Source organism: Pseudopipra pipra, chromosome 3, assembly GCF_036250125.1.
Source record: "Pseudopipra pipra isolate bDixPip1 chromosome 3, bDixPip1.hap1, whole genome shotgun sequence".
NCBI lineage: Eukaryota > Metazoa > Chordata > Aves > Passeriformes > Pipridae > Pseudopipra > Pseudopipra pipra.
The window spans coordinates 36,685,005-36,703,537 of NC_087551.1; the positions used below are offsets into that span (position 1 = coordinate 36,685,005).

Consider the following 18,533-nt stretch of genomic DNA (forward strand, 5'->3'; position numbering starts at 1 on the left):
GTCAGAGAAAGTCGTCTGAACCCGTGAAGTTTAGAGCGCACAGTTTCCATTCCCGCACCTTGCCTTCAACCATCATGGCAACGCAGACAGTGAGGATTTTGTTACCACAGTATCCTCAAGCCGAATAAAATGCTCACTCATGCTTCATTATCTAGGGACTGTATTAAAAAAAAAAAAAAGGAAAAAGTTACAGCTATTTAGATATGTCAGTACATTAAACCTTACGGAGAGAAGCAACACACAGGAGTATGTTTCATCTTTTCATTTAAGAAACACTTTGACAGTCATAAGCCTGTGCTGCACACATATAAATCATGTCTAGATAAACTCCAAAGTATAAAGAATATTTTGAATTATTTTGTCATTGATGGCTAAGTTATGTTTTCTGTTCCCTTCTGAAGAAGGGCTACTTCTAAGTTGAGTTTTATTTGGGAATCTACAATCCTTGAAAATCTTAATGTTGAAGAACAAATGGTGAATCTGCCTGGAGCTACAGCCAAAGCTCATCAGCTGCATGGATTTCAGCGCTGCAATATTAGCTATCTTTCAGTCTTGATGACACTTTAAACTGTCTTAACTACACATAATATTCTACCATATGAAAGCCTACAGAAAAGGTCTGCTGCTAGAACAAGAGAATTCTATGCAGCTGAAGATTCTAACATTGACAAAAGGAAATGTTTTCAGAATATCTGTAATAACTCAAAAAAATCCACACCCCAAACACAGCAAAGGATGATTGAAAATTGTTATGAATAATAAAACAGTGAAAAAGATCGTTTTGCGTACATACAAATTACCGTTGATGTAGGAAGACAGCAGAATAGCTTAGGCACCGAGATTCACTTGATCACTGCACAACTTCAGTTGTACCTACACAGATGACAAATGTTTAAATTATTTTCCCCCCTTCGGGTTGGTCCTGCTGTCTCTGTTCCAGCCTTCTAATTTAGCTCTACTTTTGTATTCCCATTGGGCTCTGCAGTGCTGGTCTCATTCCTAGGATGAAGCGGCCTCAAACAGGAATTCTGGGTATATCCTGCAACAAGCATCTAAACCAGGTCTTTTTCAAAGGTTTCACTGAGCTTCGTTTAATTTTTTTTAAAGAAACATTTAGTCTGTAAAAGAAATCCCCCAAAGGATTTAGGATTATTTCAATTTTTATCTGCAGTCCAGACAGTTTTAAAGTGTTACCGGTGGTTTGGACATTTTGACTGCCTACTGTAACATTGACGGCCAGTCAGTACCTGGACAATGCTTCAGATTAAGTTGTTGCCTTTTGCTCTACTGTTCTGGCAGAGACCAATATATAAAAGAGTGAGCCCAAGAGAGCTCCTTGGAGTGAAATTAAGCCCAGAAAAGGAATTGTGTGCCTGCATAGATAGATGTTTGCATGGTAGCATAATTTCTAGAATGGAATAGATTGCTTCTGCGAAAGTCTTTGGGGAAGAAAAAAAAATATTATAAAAAAATACCTCTACAGAATGATCGAGAGCTAGACACAGAGAAATGCTTTCAAAACACAAGCATTTAATTTTTTTAAATGTTAAGTGAGATGTAAATATGTACGTTAGCAACAAAGTGCTCAAAAGCATACTGAAAACATATTCCATACACAGTTAGCAATAGAAGTCTGTACAAAAGTAATAAAGTTACACATTATAAAAAATACTCCATAACTATAATTTAAAAGAGGGAAAAAAGACAAGGGAATTGATTTCTCAGTTCATATAATTTATTGCAGTTAGCACACAGTTTAAAAATTCACCAACACACCAATAGTACAAAACTAAACAGCATTATAAGTTATTCCCTCCTCAGGAAAATAAAACATACTATGATTGTCAAAGCTAGATGTCAGTCTAAGTTTTAGAACAAAAGAAGAATGTGAAACTAAGGAAAGGAAAAAAGCAATCACTCACGAGGACCACAAAAAAATCCAAGAGAAAGTCCATTTTCCTCAGACACTGATTGTCTTCTCTAACTTAAGAAAAGAATGTAGTTTTAAAACCTAGAAACTATTCAAGTAACTAAAGATAACGCTCCAAGGCCATTTTCACAGCTTTTTTTTTGTTTTAAATGCCATTACAGCCAAATTAACACACATTTGACCAAATATTTCCAAAACAGTCCAGCAATACACAATGGAGTTTTCCATTCAGTATCTTAAGCACAAAAATAGGCTATGTTTACAGTAGTTAAGGCGATCAAATTTTAAACAAAAGCAGAGAGAAAAAAAAAAAAGAAAAAAAAAAAGGAAAAAACAGCAAACGTTTTCCATGCTACTCCCATAGACCTTATTTGTAAGTGCAAGACAGGAAAACAAACACTGTGCAAAATGCTTTTGACCTGCGTGTTGGTCATTAAAACCACACGTCAGGCTGCAGTCTCTGCTGCTTGGATACGCATAGTCCTTCCCCGGCCCCCCCGGCCCCCCCTGTCACTCAGGCCTGCCCAGGCCTTTCAGCCTGGGGCTTTTTTTGCCTTTTTTTTTTTTTTTTTTTTTCAGTCCACAGCCTCTTTTCAACGCGGGAAAAAAAAAAAAAAAAAAAAGAAGGACCTATTGTGGTGGAGTGGTGCAGCAGGAATCCTACAAATGCTCATCTGGGGAAATGGACGCACCTCAGTTGGAGCTGGCGTGGGGTCTGTGCAATTAGAAGGGGTCTGGGGTTAGTAAATGCACACCGCACATGCAAATCTCGAAGCCTGGTTGTAAACATTCAATTTTTTTTTCCTTGTGAACATAGCTAAATCGGCGACTCGTAGCTTAAGTTCTTCTCAACTTAAAGACAGCGGGAAAATAAATTTAAATTAGATAAAATAAAAACAGTGCATTTCTCTTCTTCGTAACACTGGCATTTTCAACGGTGTCGGGTTTTTTCCTAAGGAAATTAAATAATTTTCAACTCACTCGTTAAAGTTATACAATGCAAACAAAGACAAAAATATACTGAAAATCATGCATTTCTGTAGCGTTAATATTTACTTTTCAAGACTCAACTAAGAGCATCAACACAACCTGCCAAGTTCTTTGATACCTCCCCCCGGCCCATGTAATCAATTACAGTATACAATAACAGTAATTCACATTTTTTAAACACACAGTTCATCACTGCTGAAGCTGCAATATCCTTTTTCATCCCAAGCAAACCTTCACGTAAGACAGAGTCCCAGTGATCCCAGTGTACTCTCAGGGTTTTTGTTTTATGTTTTTTGTGTTGGTTTTTTTTGTGGTTTTTTTTTTTCCAGTGGGAACTGTCAGAAATCCAGAAGTTGCCATAATAAGTTTTAAGTCAACCGCTTGTTTAAAAATAGATAATCCAGCATTTCAGAAATTTTCCATTTGGGTCTAAAAGCATTCAGGTTTCCAACAGCTAGAAAGGACTCATGCAATTATAGAAATGTAAAGGAACTGACAAAATTGAGAGAGGATTTCTACATTCAGATTTTAAGAGGGAAAAAGATCAAGAGCTTAAAAGAACGCAGTGTTTTAGGGAGAATAAAGCCACATCCAAATTTTTTGAATTGGAGATTCCTTAGAAGTAAAGTATCCGCTGGCTTCTATTCCAAAAAGGGGGAAAAATACGCTTCGCAGTTAGTTACTTTGTCGGATTACCTCTACAGTTCATTTTTATCGGAGTGCTAAATTAGTGAAATATTCATGCTGCCTTAAAGTGCAAAAACAAGCTAATAGCCAAACTTTCAGTTCAAGGAAACAAGATTGCTTTTAGACTGTACCACAACTATATAGATTTATATATATATTATTTATATATATAAAAATTTTATTTCCAAAGTTCTTGTGAGCTATCTTCTAAGGTCCAGTCTCTGACAGTAGGTAAGCTCAGTGCTTCACTTTTGACAGACAATGAGTTCACCAACTCACAGTGAAACTTCCGAATGTGTCTGTAAAGGTCTCCAGACTGTGTGAACCTGCGTTCACACCACTTACAAGCATGAGGCTTCTCCCGCGTGTGAACCACTGCGTGGCGGCTCAGGTTGTGGGAGTACTGGAAGCTCTTTCCACACTGGGTGCAAGTGTAGGGCTTTTCACCTGAATGAGTCCTCTCATGACGTTTCAAGGTGTACATGCAAGAAAAAGTCTTACCACACAACGAGCAGGTTGGGACATTGACATCGGTAGCAGGCTTGCTGCGGATCCCGTCCTGCTCTCGAAAGTGCGTGCTTAAATGAATTTGCAGGATGTGGGGGCTAGGAAAGACCTTGTTGCAGAGAGGACACATGAAAATTTGGCCAGCGGGGCTAAGTATGTTTGACACATAAGGGAGCAAGCTGCTGTCCATGTTTCCTTCCACCTGGACTCTCTCATTCTCTGGAGTTATCATTTCATCATCGCTTGCCTTGTCCTCTCTATCTAGCTCCCTCAAGACCGAATCTTCCCTCATTGGAGCCAGGTGGGCCGGCTCGTACTGTACCCTGTTATTAGTGCTCACACTTTCTTTCACAGTGCTATGTTCCATATCATAGTCATTAGTGCCAACATCACTCTCATCACAGGAAGCCTCTTTCTCCACCTTCACCTGAACCAGGCTGCTTCTAAGCATGTCCTGTGAAGAGAAATAAGAACTGTTCAAATTTTCAACTCCTGAAAGGCTGGACTTGACAGACAGGTCCAGCACGCAGTCAACATCTGCTGAATCCCTCACGGAGGTGACAGACCTCTGGGACAAAGACTCTGTTGAGCTGCAGGGGCTGGCTACTGTTTTTCCAGCTGCTGCTGTGTGCGTCTCTGCCTCTCCGCCAGTCTGGGGAATGCCTGCTGAGTCTGAGGGCAATCTCATCCACATGTTCCCAGGCTCAGCCGCCAAGTCCCTTTTGCTAGGCAGGATGTTCAATTTTTCATCTTCTCCGTCGTCTTCATCGCTGGGCAAGTCTCCTGGCATGTGGCTGCTGCCGTCGGAGAGGCTCTCCACTTTGTCTGAACAACTTGAGGCATCTTCCTCCTTTTTTGTACTGTCTGCCTCCGTGGTTGCTTTCTCTTTCAGCTTCTTTTTGCAGACTTTGACAATGTCATACATGTGGAGATAACTGGCAGCTGCTAGCACGTCTTCAATGGGCAAGTCTTTGAACTGGAGCTTTCCTTCGTACATGAATTCAAGCAGGAGAGCGAAAGCTGGGGCTGTAACAATGTCGCTGTTCAGATGAACAATGTCCCTTTTGTCCAGCTGGTCCTTGTAAAAGAGGTGGAAATACATGCTGCATGAAGCCAGAACAGCTCTGTGCGCTCGGAACTGGGCATCTCCTACCAGAACAGTGCAATCACAAAGAAAACCCTGATGTCTCTGCTCACTCAGACACTGCAGCAAATGTCTACTGTGGTCAGGAAACTCCATACTGTCTTCATAACCTATAAGCAACAAGATTTTTAAAAATTAAATGTAGGTTGGAATCACAGAACTTACGAATCCAAGTAATTCCACTCTAAAATCCCGTATTTATATTGCCGAAATTCTGGTACTGACACCACGCGAAGATTACTTAACACGCATGTACGATGGCAACTCTTTCCCCGACTTACCACCACAGCTATGATTTCCCTTCTGTGGTAAATAAGCCAGTCTATTAAGCGCAAAGGTACATCTGTAATTTTTTTAAAGTATCACTGCTGTTCATAAAATCTGTTCAACAGTTTTGTGGTTTTTTTTTTAGGGAACTTCTTCCAGATTGCATCCCTAGGAGGGCAGACCCAAAAAAAATTTTTTTTTTAACACTAAGTTTGAGAGATCACAGAAGCGGAAGAAAAAAAAATCAGATAATCTACCTTCTTTTTAAAGTCAAACTGTAGTAAGAGGAGAGGTTCATACATGAAGAAATGCTAATATACCCAAATCTGATGGTCTAACATTCATAAGCTAGAAAAATTATTTACATGTGTCAACTTATATCAACAGCAAAAATAAAAGTTTTTAGAAATTTAGTTTGCATGGTTTTCTTCTTGTAGTAAGTACAGGTTTTTTTAAGGTTTTAGACCTTTTCCATACTGTACAATATAACATGAACATTTTTGCCAACATGCAGAATACACAAAAGAAAGCTAACAACCAAAACGCCAACGAACACCACTTTCCCTGTGCAGAAGGACAGAAATTTCCCTCCCCTCCCACACCAGGCAGTTCGCAGTACCAAGCTCAAAGAAAAAAAAAAAAGTCATTCAACGTGAGCGTGTGTGCATGTGTACAGGTCTAAAATCAGTATCCCAAGTACTATTCTTACCCAAGTGTCTTTCTATTTGCCTTCCTTGATGATAAAGAAAAATTAAACTTAAAAAAGAAGTAGAGAAGTCAAAATTCAAAAGAAAAGTAAAATCTCTTAAAAACCTGTCTTAATCTATTCTTCTGTGATTGATAGCAATGGTCTCCCAAATCATCTAAGCAGATCGTGACTCTTAGGCTGGCAGATATTACTGAAAAAACCCCATCCCTCACAAACCAAGATGTACTAAAACTTACAACACAACCCCTACTATATTCTGTAAAATACCATTGCTAGAGTAAAGCACGAAGATTTACAATACAATCACTTTAAGTGCCCCACAGCCAACATCAATCCTAATCCTTAAGAGGGCTAAAAATAAAGATTGGAGGGCAGCTCACAAGGTAGCTGTGATCAAATTAGGAGGCTGAAAGGACAGAGAGGGACGAAGAAGGAAGCTTATAAACATCTGATCCAGCTGACTGTGGCCATATGGCAGCTGCTGCCCAGATAAAGAGATTAAGAATAGAGGAGTGCGATTACAGCTGTCTGGCCAATTCAGGCAGCTCAAATCTACAAGTTCTAAATTAGTCGCAAATACAAAAACTCCTTCAAATAATTATTGTTACGCTAAATAAAAGATTTCAAATGCTACATGCAAGAAAGAAAAGAGGAAACCAGTCAAGCCATTCTCCCGGGTACAAAAGTTTTTAAACACATAACTGATTTCTATCTTTCAGAAGCACTACAGCTGTATGCTACTATGTTTCTGAGCTGCTGGATATTTAACCGTGAAGTTTAATGAAAGACTTGCCCACAAACAGATTTTAGCCAGAACGGTCCTTTTGTAAAAAAGCACACTTTTGTATATTTCACTAAAACCCCCGCAAAGTCATCTAAAAGATGCAAGACAAGAACATAAAGCAGAACTCTCTTTAGTCTTGCCACTAAATCCACTGCAGTTTTGGTCTCAGAAATGAAGAATGAACTTGCTCTCTCCTTCTTCCAAACCAAGACATTCTCACAATATGTATTAAAGTTAATGCTAACAATGTGCCCAAGAACTGATACTATGCAACTGTAGCCCAAGCCTTTTGACTAAGTCCACTTATCTATTTAACACTCAATTTCATATATTACCTCTAAACTTGGTTAGAAAAGTAATGTGATTTTTTTTCTGAAATTCAATAAACAACACACCAAAACAGAAATATGCTGTATCTAATCTATTGCTACTCCTACCTTTAGTACACATAAACCTGATTAAGTCCTTTCCTCTGAGTCTTGCTGGCTCCAGGTCTGTTAGATCGGTGGAAAAAAAGCAGACTAGGAGAGACAGATGCAAAGTGGAGATGATGTTAGAGAGGAATGAGATACCTTCTCCACACACAGATCTGCACACACTAACTCCCTGTCTGTGTGTTAGAATAAAAGGCTGAGGGATGGCAGGCTGTCAGCTGCTCTGACATCATGTTCAGATGGAAATGCTACCTCCAGCTGTGCTCCTTTTAATGCCATATGCTACTCCTCTACACTCCTGCCACCAGCTTTTTCTTAGGAGAACTTTTCTCTTCTGTTAGTATAAACAAAATACTTCAAAGTCTCTTTTTTTCAAACTTTCTAACAGGGAGGAAAAAAAAAAAAAAAGAAAATCCTAAACATATGGGGCTCTGCTGTATGTGCAGCATAGCAACACTTCTGCCTTAAGTTGGAGGACCGCTTTATGTGCTGACAGCGTACCCCAGCCACGGGGTTACCCCAGAAATCCACACCGGCTCGGTTTTACTGAGTCCTGGGGTTACAAGCAGAAATTAACCGGACCCATTTATCACCTCACGGCTCCCCGCTTCGCAGCCGGTCCTTGCAGTTCCAGCGTTTAAGACAGCGCAAGTGACACCGAGCACCAACTCGGGCTCCTTCGGAGCCGCGGAGCAGCTCCCCCGGCCGGGGCTCTACTGCGAGCGCTCGGCTCGGCTCCCGCACCGCTCTCGCCCTTCGGGGGCTGGGGCTGGCCATCTCTGTGACCGCAGCGGCCCCGGGACGCGGGTCCCCGGCCCCGCAGGCTGCGAGTGGCCACCCCGCCCGAGCGGGAGCCCCGAGCCCCGCCGGCCCCCCCTGTGACACTCACGCGTGTCCCAAGGGGGGCGGGCCAGCTGCCCGCTGCCGGGCAGGGACAGCCCGGCGCCCCCCGGGACGGGACGGGCGGGGAGGCGGCGGCGCGCACCAAGTTCCCCGCGGGCCTAGCCCCCTCTTCCCCGCCGGGCGGCGGCAACTTTTGGCCGGGGCTGTGTGTGTTCCCCCCCCGGCCCCGACACCCCCGTCCGGGGACCCGGTCCCGCAGGCAGCGCCTCCCCCGCCTGGGGCCGGGCCGTGGCCGAGCGCGCCGGCAGCCGCCCCGCGGGGAAGGAAGCAGCTGCCCGGCGCGCAGGAAAAGCCGCCCCCGGGTCACGGCGGCAACAAAAGAAAAGTAACCGGGAGCGGCGCCTGGGCGGCCAGTCCCGCCGCCCGGGGAGCGCTGCCCCCGCCCCTCCGCCCACCCCCCGCCGGACCCGCCGCCAACTCCGCCCGCCCCGCGGGGCCGCAGCGGCCCCGGCCCCGGGTGTGTGGGGATGAGGGCAGCGGGACTCACACTGCGCGGCGGCCCGAAGTCCCCGCGCTCCCGCCGCCGCCCGCCGGCTCCTCTTCGCTCACTTGCCGCTCCGGGATCGCGCCTCGCCCCCCGCCCGCCCCCCGCGCCCGCTGGCCGCCGCCCCCCCCGGGCTCCCCCCTGCCGGCGGCTGAGGAGCGAGCGGGGCAGCCGGCGGAGCGAAGCGGGCCCCGGGCTCAGCGGCTCCCCATGGCACCGGCGGGGCGCGGGGGCGGGCGGGGGTCGGGGGCGGGCGGGGGCGCGGGGCGCACGCACGGCGGCGGCGGCGGCACAGCCGGGCCCGGCTGCGGCAGACAGATGTTCGCCCCCTCCCTCCCGCTCCCCACTTCGGACTCCGCTCTGACTGACAGCGCGGCCCGCCCGCGCCGCGGCCGCCGCCAACCGCCGCCAGCGGCCGCCGCTGACTGACGGGCCGCCGCGGCCGCTCATTGGAGCAGGGCGGCCCGGGAAGGCCGGCGGCACCGCCAATCGCGGCGCGCGGAGGGGCAGAGGGGGCGTGACCCGGCGGGGAGCCGAGGCGGAAGGGGGCGGGGCCGAGTAGAGCCCGGGGGCGGGGCGAGCGCTGGGGCGGGTCCTGGGGGCGGGGCTGTGTCTCGGGGGGGGTGTCGCGGTGCATGGCGGGACGGTGCGGACGCGGCAGGTGCGGCGCAGAGCGGGAGGCATCGGGAACGGGACTGGGAATGGCCCGCCCGAAGGCTGGACCAGGCCAGGCCGCCTCCAGTGTGCTCCTGTGTCCGTGTCTGCCCGTCTGGGCACTACTGCACTGCCTCGGGGCCGGTCGGGATGGAGAGTGTGGTATAAAGTACTGAGACCATGCAGTCGTTGGGAGCCAAGAGCATCACTAGTGTATTGTGTATGTATGTATGTCTGTTGCATATGTGTACGTGTGTACTGTGTGTGTATATAACTATATCGTATATGTATATGTTGTGCGTGTGTGTATATGTATAGTGTATATTGCAGTATTATCTCCAGACCCGAGAGGTGTCACCTGCTCCTGCCAGGAACACAGCACAGTTAACTAGGATAAAGAAACTTTTTGCCAAAATTCACTGAGTGATCCGTATCTAAGACAAACACAAATTGCTGGTGCCTGTTAGCCTTGCAGAAGTTGACTGTAGGAACATCTGGATTAACGCAAGTCACAAAGATGGTGATGGATGCTGCTGCTGCTGCTGCTGCAAGACATACAAAAACAGAGTTGCTTTGCCCTACCACATGTATGACTGGATAATTAGAAATGTGCACTAGTGGGTAGTTAGGTGGTTCATGTCATTCCCTTGTATAAAACCCCTAAAGAAAAATCTCTGGGGTGTGCCCAGTTTGGCTCGGGCACCTTATGCACACGAATAAATATTTACTTTTATAATTTCTGTGGTTTGTTTCCCAGCCTCTCTTGGTTGGCACAAGCCAGCTGTGAATTCATAACAATGGTGTGATGGGAACATGCTTCTCTCTCTTTTAATGAGCTGCTGTGCCCTGGACTACAGCTTCCACCTCAAGCTCTGAGTTACTGTGGATAATCTTTGCGCTTCCCACCACGGCAGGGCATGTTACAAGGAGCTGTATCAGCAAATTGGTGTTGTTTGGGGGGTGTGTATGTGCCCAGGTCTGTGTATTCCTGGGCAGTGCTGGGAAGGATGGTGCCTGAGGGGAAGCTGAGCTCTCCAGACCTCATCATGGTTCACAGGCAGATTGAGGTCAACGGCTTTGGAGAATACTGTGGCTTAATGGTGTGTTAGGACAGGGCAGTGGAGGCCAGGTTTGAAGAGCTAAGGTCTTCCTTAGCAAAGGACTAATCCGAGGAGATGGGTATTTCCCCATCTCCCCTTTGGATTCAGGTAAAGAGATAATACAGGGCAGTATTTTAAAGAAAACAAGCCTCACCAACAGAACCTCAGAGTTTGAAGAGAAAGAACTTGGTTATGTATTAATAACCAAAATTGATTGCGTAGATATAAAAGCTGAAGACACGTACTTCGTCTCTTCAGTAATATGAAACTATTCTAAAGAAACATACTGAATTCTAGCTGTGCCTAGTTTATTTGACAGCACTGCTATGTATATCACACAGCAGCTAGCATCTAGGTGTCCATATGCTTCAATCATTACATACGTGCATATATGAAAATATAAAATATAGATACATACAAAAGAAAAGACTTCTCACTATCCTTCAGTGAACTGATTGCTCATGCAGACCTGGTTTGGGATTTTTTAATTATTAACTTTTAGTCTCTGTTAGATACTGATACAATTCCATCTTCAAGGGTTTGGCTTTTTTTCCTCCATTGGCATCATATTCCATATGCCATTATACCTGGAACTCAACAGGGTTTTGTCCTTGTCTTCAGGATACACCAGCTAATATGCTGACTCTTCATGTTTCCTGATTGTTTCCTTAGTGCTAATAATCACTTCATCTGAGAAAAATCAGTACTCTATTCCCTGCTGCCTGTCATTTTTTGAACATCTTCCCTATAAGTACTAAATTACATTTTCTTTCAGTTGCAAAAATAAATGTTTAAAGTATTTTAATGGAAATACTGTTGAAAATATTTCTAAAGTTTGGTCTGTTTGTTTTTTTTTAATCTAAAATGTACAAATAACTTATACAGTTACATATATTCAAACTGTCAGTGAATGTGCCTGAAATGATAACATTAACTCTGTTGTCCTAGATCTCTAAACTTCATCCTGCCTCATGCTTCCTAATATAAGCCATCTCACCAGCTGCTCAGGGTTGGTTAGTAAGACCTCAGCTTGTGAATACTTGCTTATACAAGTACAGCTTTACTGAAGGAAGCAGTTTAGTCATTATCATAATATAAAACTCTGTGAAAAATGAGGCTGCTTAATGTGAAGAAATTCAAAGAATTTATTTGCTAAAGATGACATTTAGCAAGTGGACTTTCTCAGGTCATTACAGACTTTTGCTGGACCTGGAATTTAAAAATAAACTTTAAATAAAATTTAATGGGGCGTAACTGTACATTCTATTCATTTATTATTTCCTTGTCATAGACATGAACCTGCCTCCTTATGTTCTAAGATGTACTGAGAAAAAAATTACTGCCCCTCACCTAGTATTTACAATGCTGACTCCTAATTAAGTCAGGTTGTATTTTCTTTTGCCTTCTGTCGTTTGGCAATATGACCTTCAGCACATCACTTTGTCTTTTTTGCATATTCACACTGGTTCACCCCGGGGCTACAGGTTATTTCTTACTACGATTATATTTAAGAAAATTATCTGCAATTACCACTTGTACAGCTATTATAATAAACCACTTTTTTTCTATTTCTAAATAGGAGATGAAGAGAGACAGAGAAAAAGTGAGTGTAGGTACACTTTAAGATTAAAAATCTTTTTTGGCAGTTAGTCAGACTTCATTGATTTAAACCTGGAACTGTTGACATTTATCTGCGATTTTTTTAATGTGAAAGGAACTCTAATTTTTCAAGAGAGTACTCAGAGAGGTTTAAAGACTTTATGTTATTTTGAATATAGAAACAAGATGATGGAAAAGTGAATTAAGAAAAAAAAAAACAACAGAGGGGAAAACTCACAAATACCCAACAGTCCAGTTGATCCTCTATTAGAAAAAAATAATATAAACCGGGTGTTTCTTTGGAAGGGATGGTGAAGCCCTGTTGTAAAGGGACATAAACATCTGGCAGTACACCTGGTCACTACACATATTTATAAATCACCTCAGGCATCCCAAGGTACCGTATAGAACACACACACAAAAATTGAACTAAGAACATTCATAAGCCAAGGAAAATAAAAATGATCTCAATATAGCATGGAAAGAAATGAGTCTCATTTACTGCACAAACACAGTTTGGAAAGACATGATGCAATTTTGCACTTCTTGCACCTTTGCACTTGCTGACTTTCATTTATATCCTCCAGGCAACAAGCAGGCCTGAAGGCCTTTGGCTCATAACCAGTGCTGACGTTGCAGCATGCTGTTACAGGAGCTCGGGTAGAGCCTCCCTGCTTGCCTCTGATCTGAGAACATTGAGGTTTTCTGGCGTCTTTTCTAAAACAGTTTGTGTGGTGAATCTCCCAATATTGTTTGTTGCTGCTCAAGATTGATTAATACGTAGGGAGCTGCTTTGCAGATGCCAGCTTTGCCTGCAAGCATTAAAAGTATTTGTTGCATTTGTTTCAGGAGCTTGAATGGAGCTATATGCTCTTGGAAACTCTTCTTGAGGGCAATCAAGCAGAAGAGCCTGAGCTGACAAGGGTCAAAGGTTCCTGTGTGATATTTGAGTCCAGAGCCACAGATTTAGGTGCTAACACAACACAGCTATACCATGGAACCAGCTGAAAATTTGGCCCTTCATACTTTCTTATGACCTGCTGTAACAGAATTTTCTACATTTTCATCAAATTGTAGACTAGTGTGTGCAAATTACTGTACATACCATCCGTTTTGTTCTCCATGACAAAAAAGAAACTGGCAATGAAAATTGCTCATTTGTCATCATATATCCCAGACTTATGCTCTATGGGTTATTTTGAACCACATACTGTCACCCATATGCATTGCTACTGTTTTCATTGATAGGACAATAGAAAGTGGATACCCTCCTGGTAAATTAAAACTCTCCCAGAAAGTTTTGACTAATAAGACTGGAGGTAAAGCTGCAAATATCGCCAGTATTATGTATCTCAGAGAAGTGAAAATTAGGATTTGTGATCATGGCACCCTTGACTTTTTAAATTTATTTTTTTTTAAATATATTTCTTTTTAAATTGTAATGTGACTTGATGTCAGTCTGGTTTTCAGAAAAATTAAAAGGTAAGTAGTTTCACCACATTTGAGGTTCAGCTGATGTCACCATGGAACGTAGTTTTCTCTCTGGGGAACCAGTGCTGAGGAAGTGCCAAGGTAATATAATACAGCCTTTACATGGTTTGGCTAAATGCACATCTTATTGTGCCAGAGACTGACTGGATCAGTAATTCTTACCAGCCCTAGCTATGCTGGGTAAGGCATCAGGATTTGCTCATCTAAGAGCTTTTCTTAACACGTGGGCCAAAAACCTCTCTCCTCTCAAATACTGTCATGGAGAAGGAGTGCCATGCATTGAGGTTTATCCCCGAGGTGGCTGCTAGCATTCATGCTGCAAGCTGAGGTCAGACACCACTGATAAACTTTCTTTGTGTCCAGCTGTCCTGTGCGGTACAGGTTTGTCTAGCTTTAAGCTACAGCTTCTGCTTCACATGGGGATTATTACTGGGGACAGGGTTTTCTTTGTGATGTCCCAAGAAATTTCAATTTGATCATAAAGAATGGAATTGGACTTGTGGGTGGAGATGTGAACTGGAATTCAGTTGGCTTTGTTTGTTGACTGTTAATAATATGCACACCATCACTGGAACCAGAAATTGAAATGTTTTCTCTCTAAAGTCCTATTGTTTTGGATACAAAGAAATTGGCTTCAAATTTCTATCCTAGGAACACCTGGCTGCTGGAGTCCAGTCTCCCACAACCCTGGCCAACCATGAACACATGCTTAGTTCAGAACAGACCTACACCATGAGCTGCTGCATGCTCATGAGAACACTCAAGTATTATCCCAAAGATATAAACCAAACACAAAACCTAGAGTTAAAAGAGACAAATCATGATGCTCCGAAAGGAAGAGGGTGGGAGTGGTTGTTAACTTGTGCCCTGAGCTCCTGCAGTGGCAGACTGGGTGGGACTGCCCAGAGGGTACCTAGATGTCTTCCTTTCACAAAACCTTCTGAGGTTTCTGATGAAGTTGCACAGGTGCAACTGGTTATTGTAGTTGGAGTAATTCTGAGAAAGTTTGAAGGTATTTGAAGCCTTTTCAGCTAGTAATGTAGCCCACTCCAAGTTCTGCAGGACTTCCTTGTCCAGAAATTAATAAATAAAATGCCAACTTAGTTTTACAAAACTGTTGGGTTAATTTTTCTCTCTTTATATGCTTCTGTATACACTTATGGGGTGCCCCTTCTACAAGGACATGCTGGAGAAATAAAATAAGTAATAGCCACTATACTATTATTTCAGTGTATTTAAAGCAGACCTGGAAAATATAGTATTTAGCCAAAACCCTGTTAAATTGTCTTCTGCTTTTTCTGCAATTTCTTTCCTATCATTACAGATTACAAAGACATTTATGCCTAAACAGAAGCTGTCTTCTTCCAATCAGCCTGCTCTTTCTGCTCAGTTCATTCACTAAATCATTTAATCACCCAAGGCCATATGTTACCATCTTGTGTAAAATGGGTGGAAGGGAAAAAAAATATGCAAAAATCTCTGCACAAGAGTGGGTGTCAGCATCCAGCATAGCTCCCACTAGGAAGCACAAAATATAAAATGTTATCACCAGTGAATGTGACTATGAAAATAAACCAAGACAGACAAAAGAAAGAGATAAGGCATTGCAAAGATGAAGGAAATAATATTTGAATATAAATTCTGGATGGAAAAGTTATGGACTAAATGTTGCATATTTATTTATGTGCTCTTATTCTCTGTATTCTGCCATTAATATAATGCTCAGCTCTAATTAACTTGAAAGCACATTAACTCGTGCTTAAAGTCCCATTTTTCGCATTGCACAAATAAGACCCTGTCCCTGACCTGGTTCCCTCTTAGCTCTTCTTCTCTCTCTCTGTGTACTGGTGCACATTTTGTCCCAGGTATTTTTGTGTGGAGTCATGTGCTTTTGCCACTCGGCTTCAGCTGCTGTTCCCTGTCACGATTACTTTGTGTATGTGGCTTTTTCTCTTGGCACATTTGCTGGGTGACAGACCCTCAGGAAACACATGACTCAGAGCAAGTCCTGGGGTATGTGCTCCCATCAGGGAACGGGAAGGCTTAAGAGAAGTTAGAGGTGGAAAATCTTTTATCTTTAAAGCAAGGAGACTTTCCAGTTTTATGAAAGGATCTGTAATCCACACTTTCTTCATACTTTCCGGAAGCTACTGTGCTTTCCCTTGCTTTTGAGCTTGTGACTGTGCTGCAGCTGGAGATGGAAGAGCAGCCCAGTCAAGAAGTTATTGTTGCTCTCCACTTGTAGAGGCTCCCAGGACAGGGGCGTAATGCTACATAACACTGCGAAATAATCCCTCCCTCTAAAACTGCACTTACCAGTTTATCCTAAGACTGTGAAAGCATAAAAGATTGTATTTTCATTTGCACGCTTTGATAGTTTTTATTTGGCAGCAACAATAACAACAGGCTACAATGAGCCCATAAAACAAAGTGAGAACAGCAGCTCATTTTTGTGGCAGAATGTAATGGCTATGGCTAAAAAGGTTACATAATTCATCTTAAACCCTTATGCCTCTATTTACTAATGTTTAAATGAAAATTAAACTCTTAGAGCCATAAGGAGGCTTCTGGAATCTGAAACGGGATTTCAGTGACAATATTTTTATCTGACCCTACCATCTGAAAGCTCCCATGAGGAAGCATTTCACTGGGAAACCCCATGGCAGGGCAGGGCTGAGTCTACCCTCCCCTGCCTGCTGCTTGGTGTAGCATCTTGGCCCTTGGAGACCCCTAAATGGTAGAGAGATTGACTGGACAGATCTGGGAGTCTGACCTGAGCTGTGTTTCTGTGTTGTGAGGATGGTCACTGAGGTGACTGGCAAGACAGTAATTACCACCTTGGCAAGGGGAGGTAAAACTGAGGCATCTGATTTCCTCCAAGGCAGCTTATGGCTTGTGGTAAGATCAGCTATGATACCTTTCCTAATACAGAAGAAGACAAGAGATTCAGCTAACCATACTGTCAGGGTAGAGAAAGGATTTTTATTTCCCAGAGGCTTTTAGAAGGTTACTTTGATTGTTTCTTAGATTTTTCTGTGATGTACCATTTCCCCCTCCTCTTTATTCTCCAGAAGATAGAGCAGACTCAGGAAGTGAATTGCTGCTTAGGGAAGTGTCCTACCTCCAAGCTGACTTATATAGTAGGACATATGGCATAAGTTATATTTGGACAGATGTGAACAAGTAGTCAGTAGATTTGATAAGATTCTTTATTTAAACTAACTTGCACAGTGTCACTGTTCTACCGTCTTTCTCTCCTTCTTCAGTCTGATCTTTTGCTGGTTTCAAGAATTTTAAATATACATTACATCTAACTAGTCTGTAAATTTTTAAATGTGTTTAAGAGCATTCAGTCATGACAACAATGTCAGATTTTCTCTACACAATGATTGGCAAATATCTGCTTTTGATGATAAAGCAGGCACAGATGATACATTGTATGAGCTGCAAACCCCAAGTGATTAACCAGTTTGAGACAGCCAAGCTCAATGTGAGTAATTTTCATTGATTTGTTTAATTTGGCCCCTGACGCTTCTGTTTCACTGGCGCAGAGTTGAAGCACAAAGCAGTTCTGTACCTCCCATGGGTAATATAGAAATAAAATTAAAAAAAAAAAAGGATTGAATGGATTTCAAGAGGTCACTTAGTTCATCTCCCTGCCCAGATCGCTGTCAGGATCATCTGTATCTGGGCTGTTTCTGACAAATGCTGGTCCACCCTGTTCTCGGAAGTCTCCAGTGAAGGAGATCCCACCATACACCCAGGCAATCATTCCCACTGCTCCATTAGCCTTTCCAGAGATAATATTTTTCCTGGTGTCCTCTTGCAAGTATTGTCGTAAGAAGCTTACTACTGTCCTACCCATGGTGATCATGTAGAAGAGTTTATTTCTTTCATACATTAATAGCTCATGTACTGGAGGTCAACCATCATACCTTGTCCAGCCTTGTCTTCTTTAGATTACACAGCCCTCCACGCTCCTTGTAGGTCATTTTTGTCATGTTGTATTGCATATTTTTCATCTTCTGGTTGGTCCACATCCTTCACAACCATGTCCTGGCTATGGATCCTGCATTTACACTGTTTATTATTCCTACCAAAGCAGAAAATTTTGCATTCAACCTATCTGCCATGCACCCAGCATCTTTGGTCCATTTTCCAATATGCCAGAACCATTTTGAATGGTTCTTTCCTTCGGTGCACTTGTAGCTCATTCCAAGCTGGTTCATCTGAAAATTTAAGAGTTATACTTTTAATCTGTTTATCTGTATCATTAACAAAAAGATTGAGTTGTATCAAATCTAGGTCAGCTATCTAGAGAACTGGACTCAATATAGTCCTTCAGTTTGGCAGTGAATTTTTGGTAACAATCCCTTGGGCCTGGCTTTTCAGCCACTCTTGCCACCACTGATTAGTTTTGGCTTGAGCATGTTCCCTGGTTTAGTCAAGTGTATCAAGTAGGGCAAGGCAAACAATCTGGCTGAAGGCAAGACATAGTGTCAATTACCTCCCCTTCTTTCAAGACCTCTTAACCTATTTCAGAGAGGAACTGGATTTGTTTAACATGTTTCATTTGTGATAAATCAGTGTGGACTGATGTTCATCTCCTTGTTTTCTTCTAGGTGGTTTAATATGTTTAATCATTAAGTTTGGTAATTGGCCCATAATTCTCTTTTCATCCTCTTTGAAGGAAAAAATACACTACTTGTCCTCCATGAGCTCTCAAAAAAAAATTCCACTGATCAGGATATGATTTCAACCAGCCCTGTGCTTTCAAGAGGATGAAGGATAAGTACAGTATAAGCTAGGAAATAATGAGCACTTTATCAATGACTTGATCAAAACTCTTT

The 18,533-nt window shown here is 43.0% G+C and overlaps 1 protein-coding gene across 5 annotated transcripts; it reads right to left on the reverse strand.

Annotated features, from left to right (window-relative positions):
- Positions 1–1,713: 1,713 nt before the first annotated feature.
- On the reverse strand, positions 1,714–8,942 carry ZBTB18 (zinc finger and BTB domain containing 18). 5 transcript variants are annotated; one of them, XM_064648657.1, is made up of 3 exons: positions 8,843–8,941; positions 7,456–7,539; positions 1,714–5,368 (listed from the first exon to the last, which is right to left on the reverse strand). In XM_064648657.1, the coding sequence occupies exons 2-3, from the start codon at positions 7,466–7,468 to the stop codon at positions 3,786–3,788; spliced, it is 1,596 nt and encodes a 531-aa protein (XP_064504727.1). In that variant the 5' UTR covers positions 7,469–7,539; positions 8,843–8,941; the 3' UTR covers positions 1,714–3,785. The 5 variants fall into 5 exon arrangements, with proteins under 5 accessions (XP_064504727.1, XP_064504728.1, XP_064504729.1 ...); XM_064648658.1 differs by lacking the exon at positions 8,843–8,941 and adding an exon at positions 8,046–8,254; XM_064648660.1 differs by lacking the exon at positions 8,843–8,941 and having other exon boundaries at positions 4,029–4,568; positions 4,681–5,368; positions 7,456–8,032.
- Between the last annotated feature and the right edge of the window lie 9,591 nt (positions 8,943–18,533).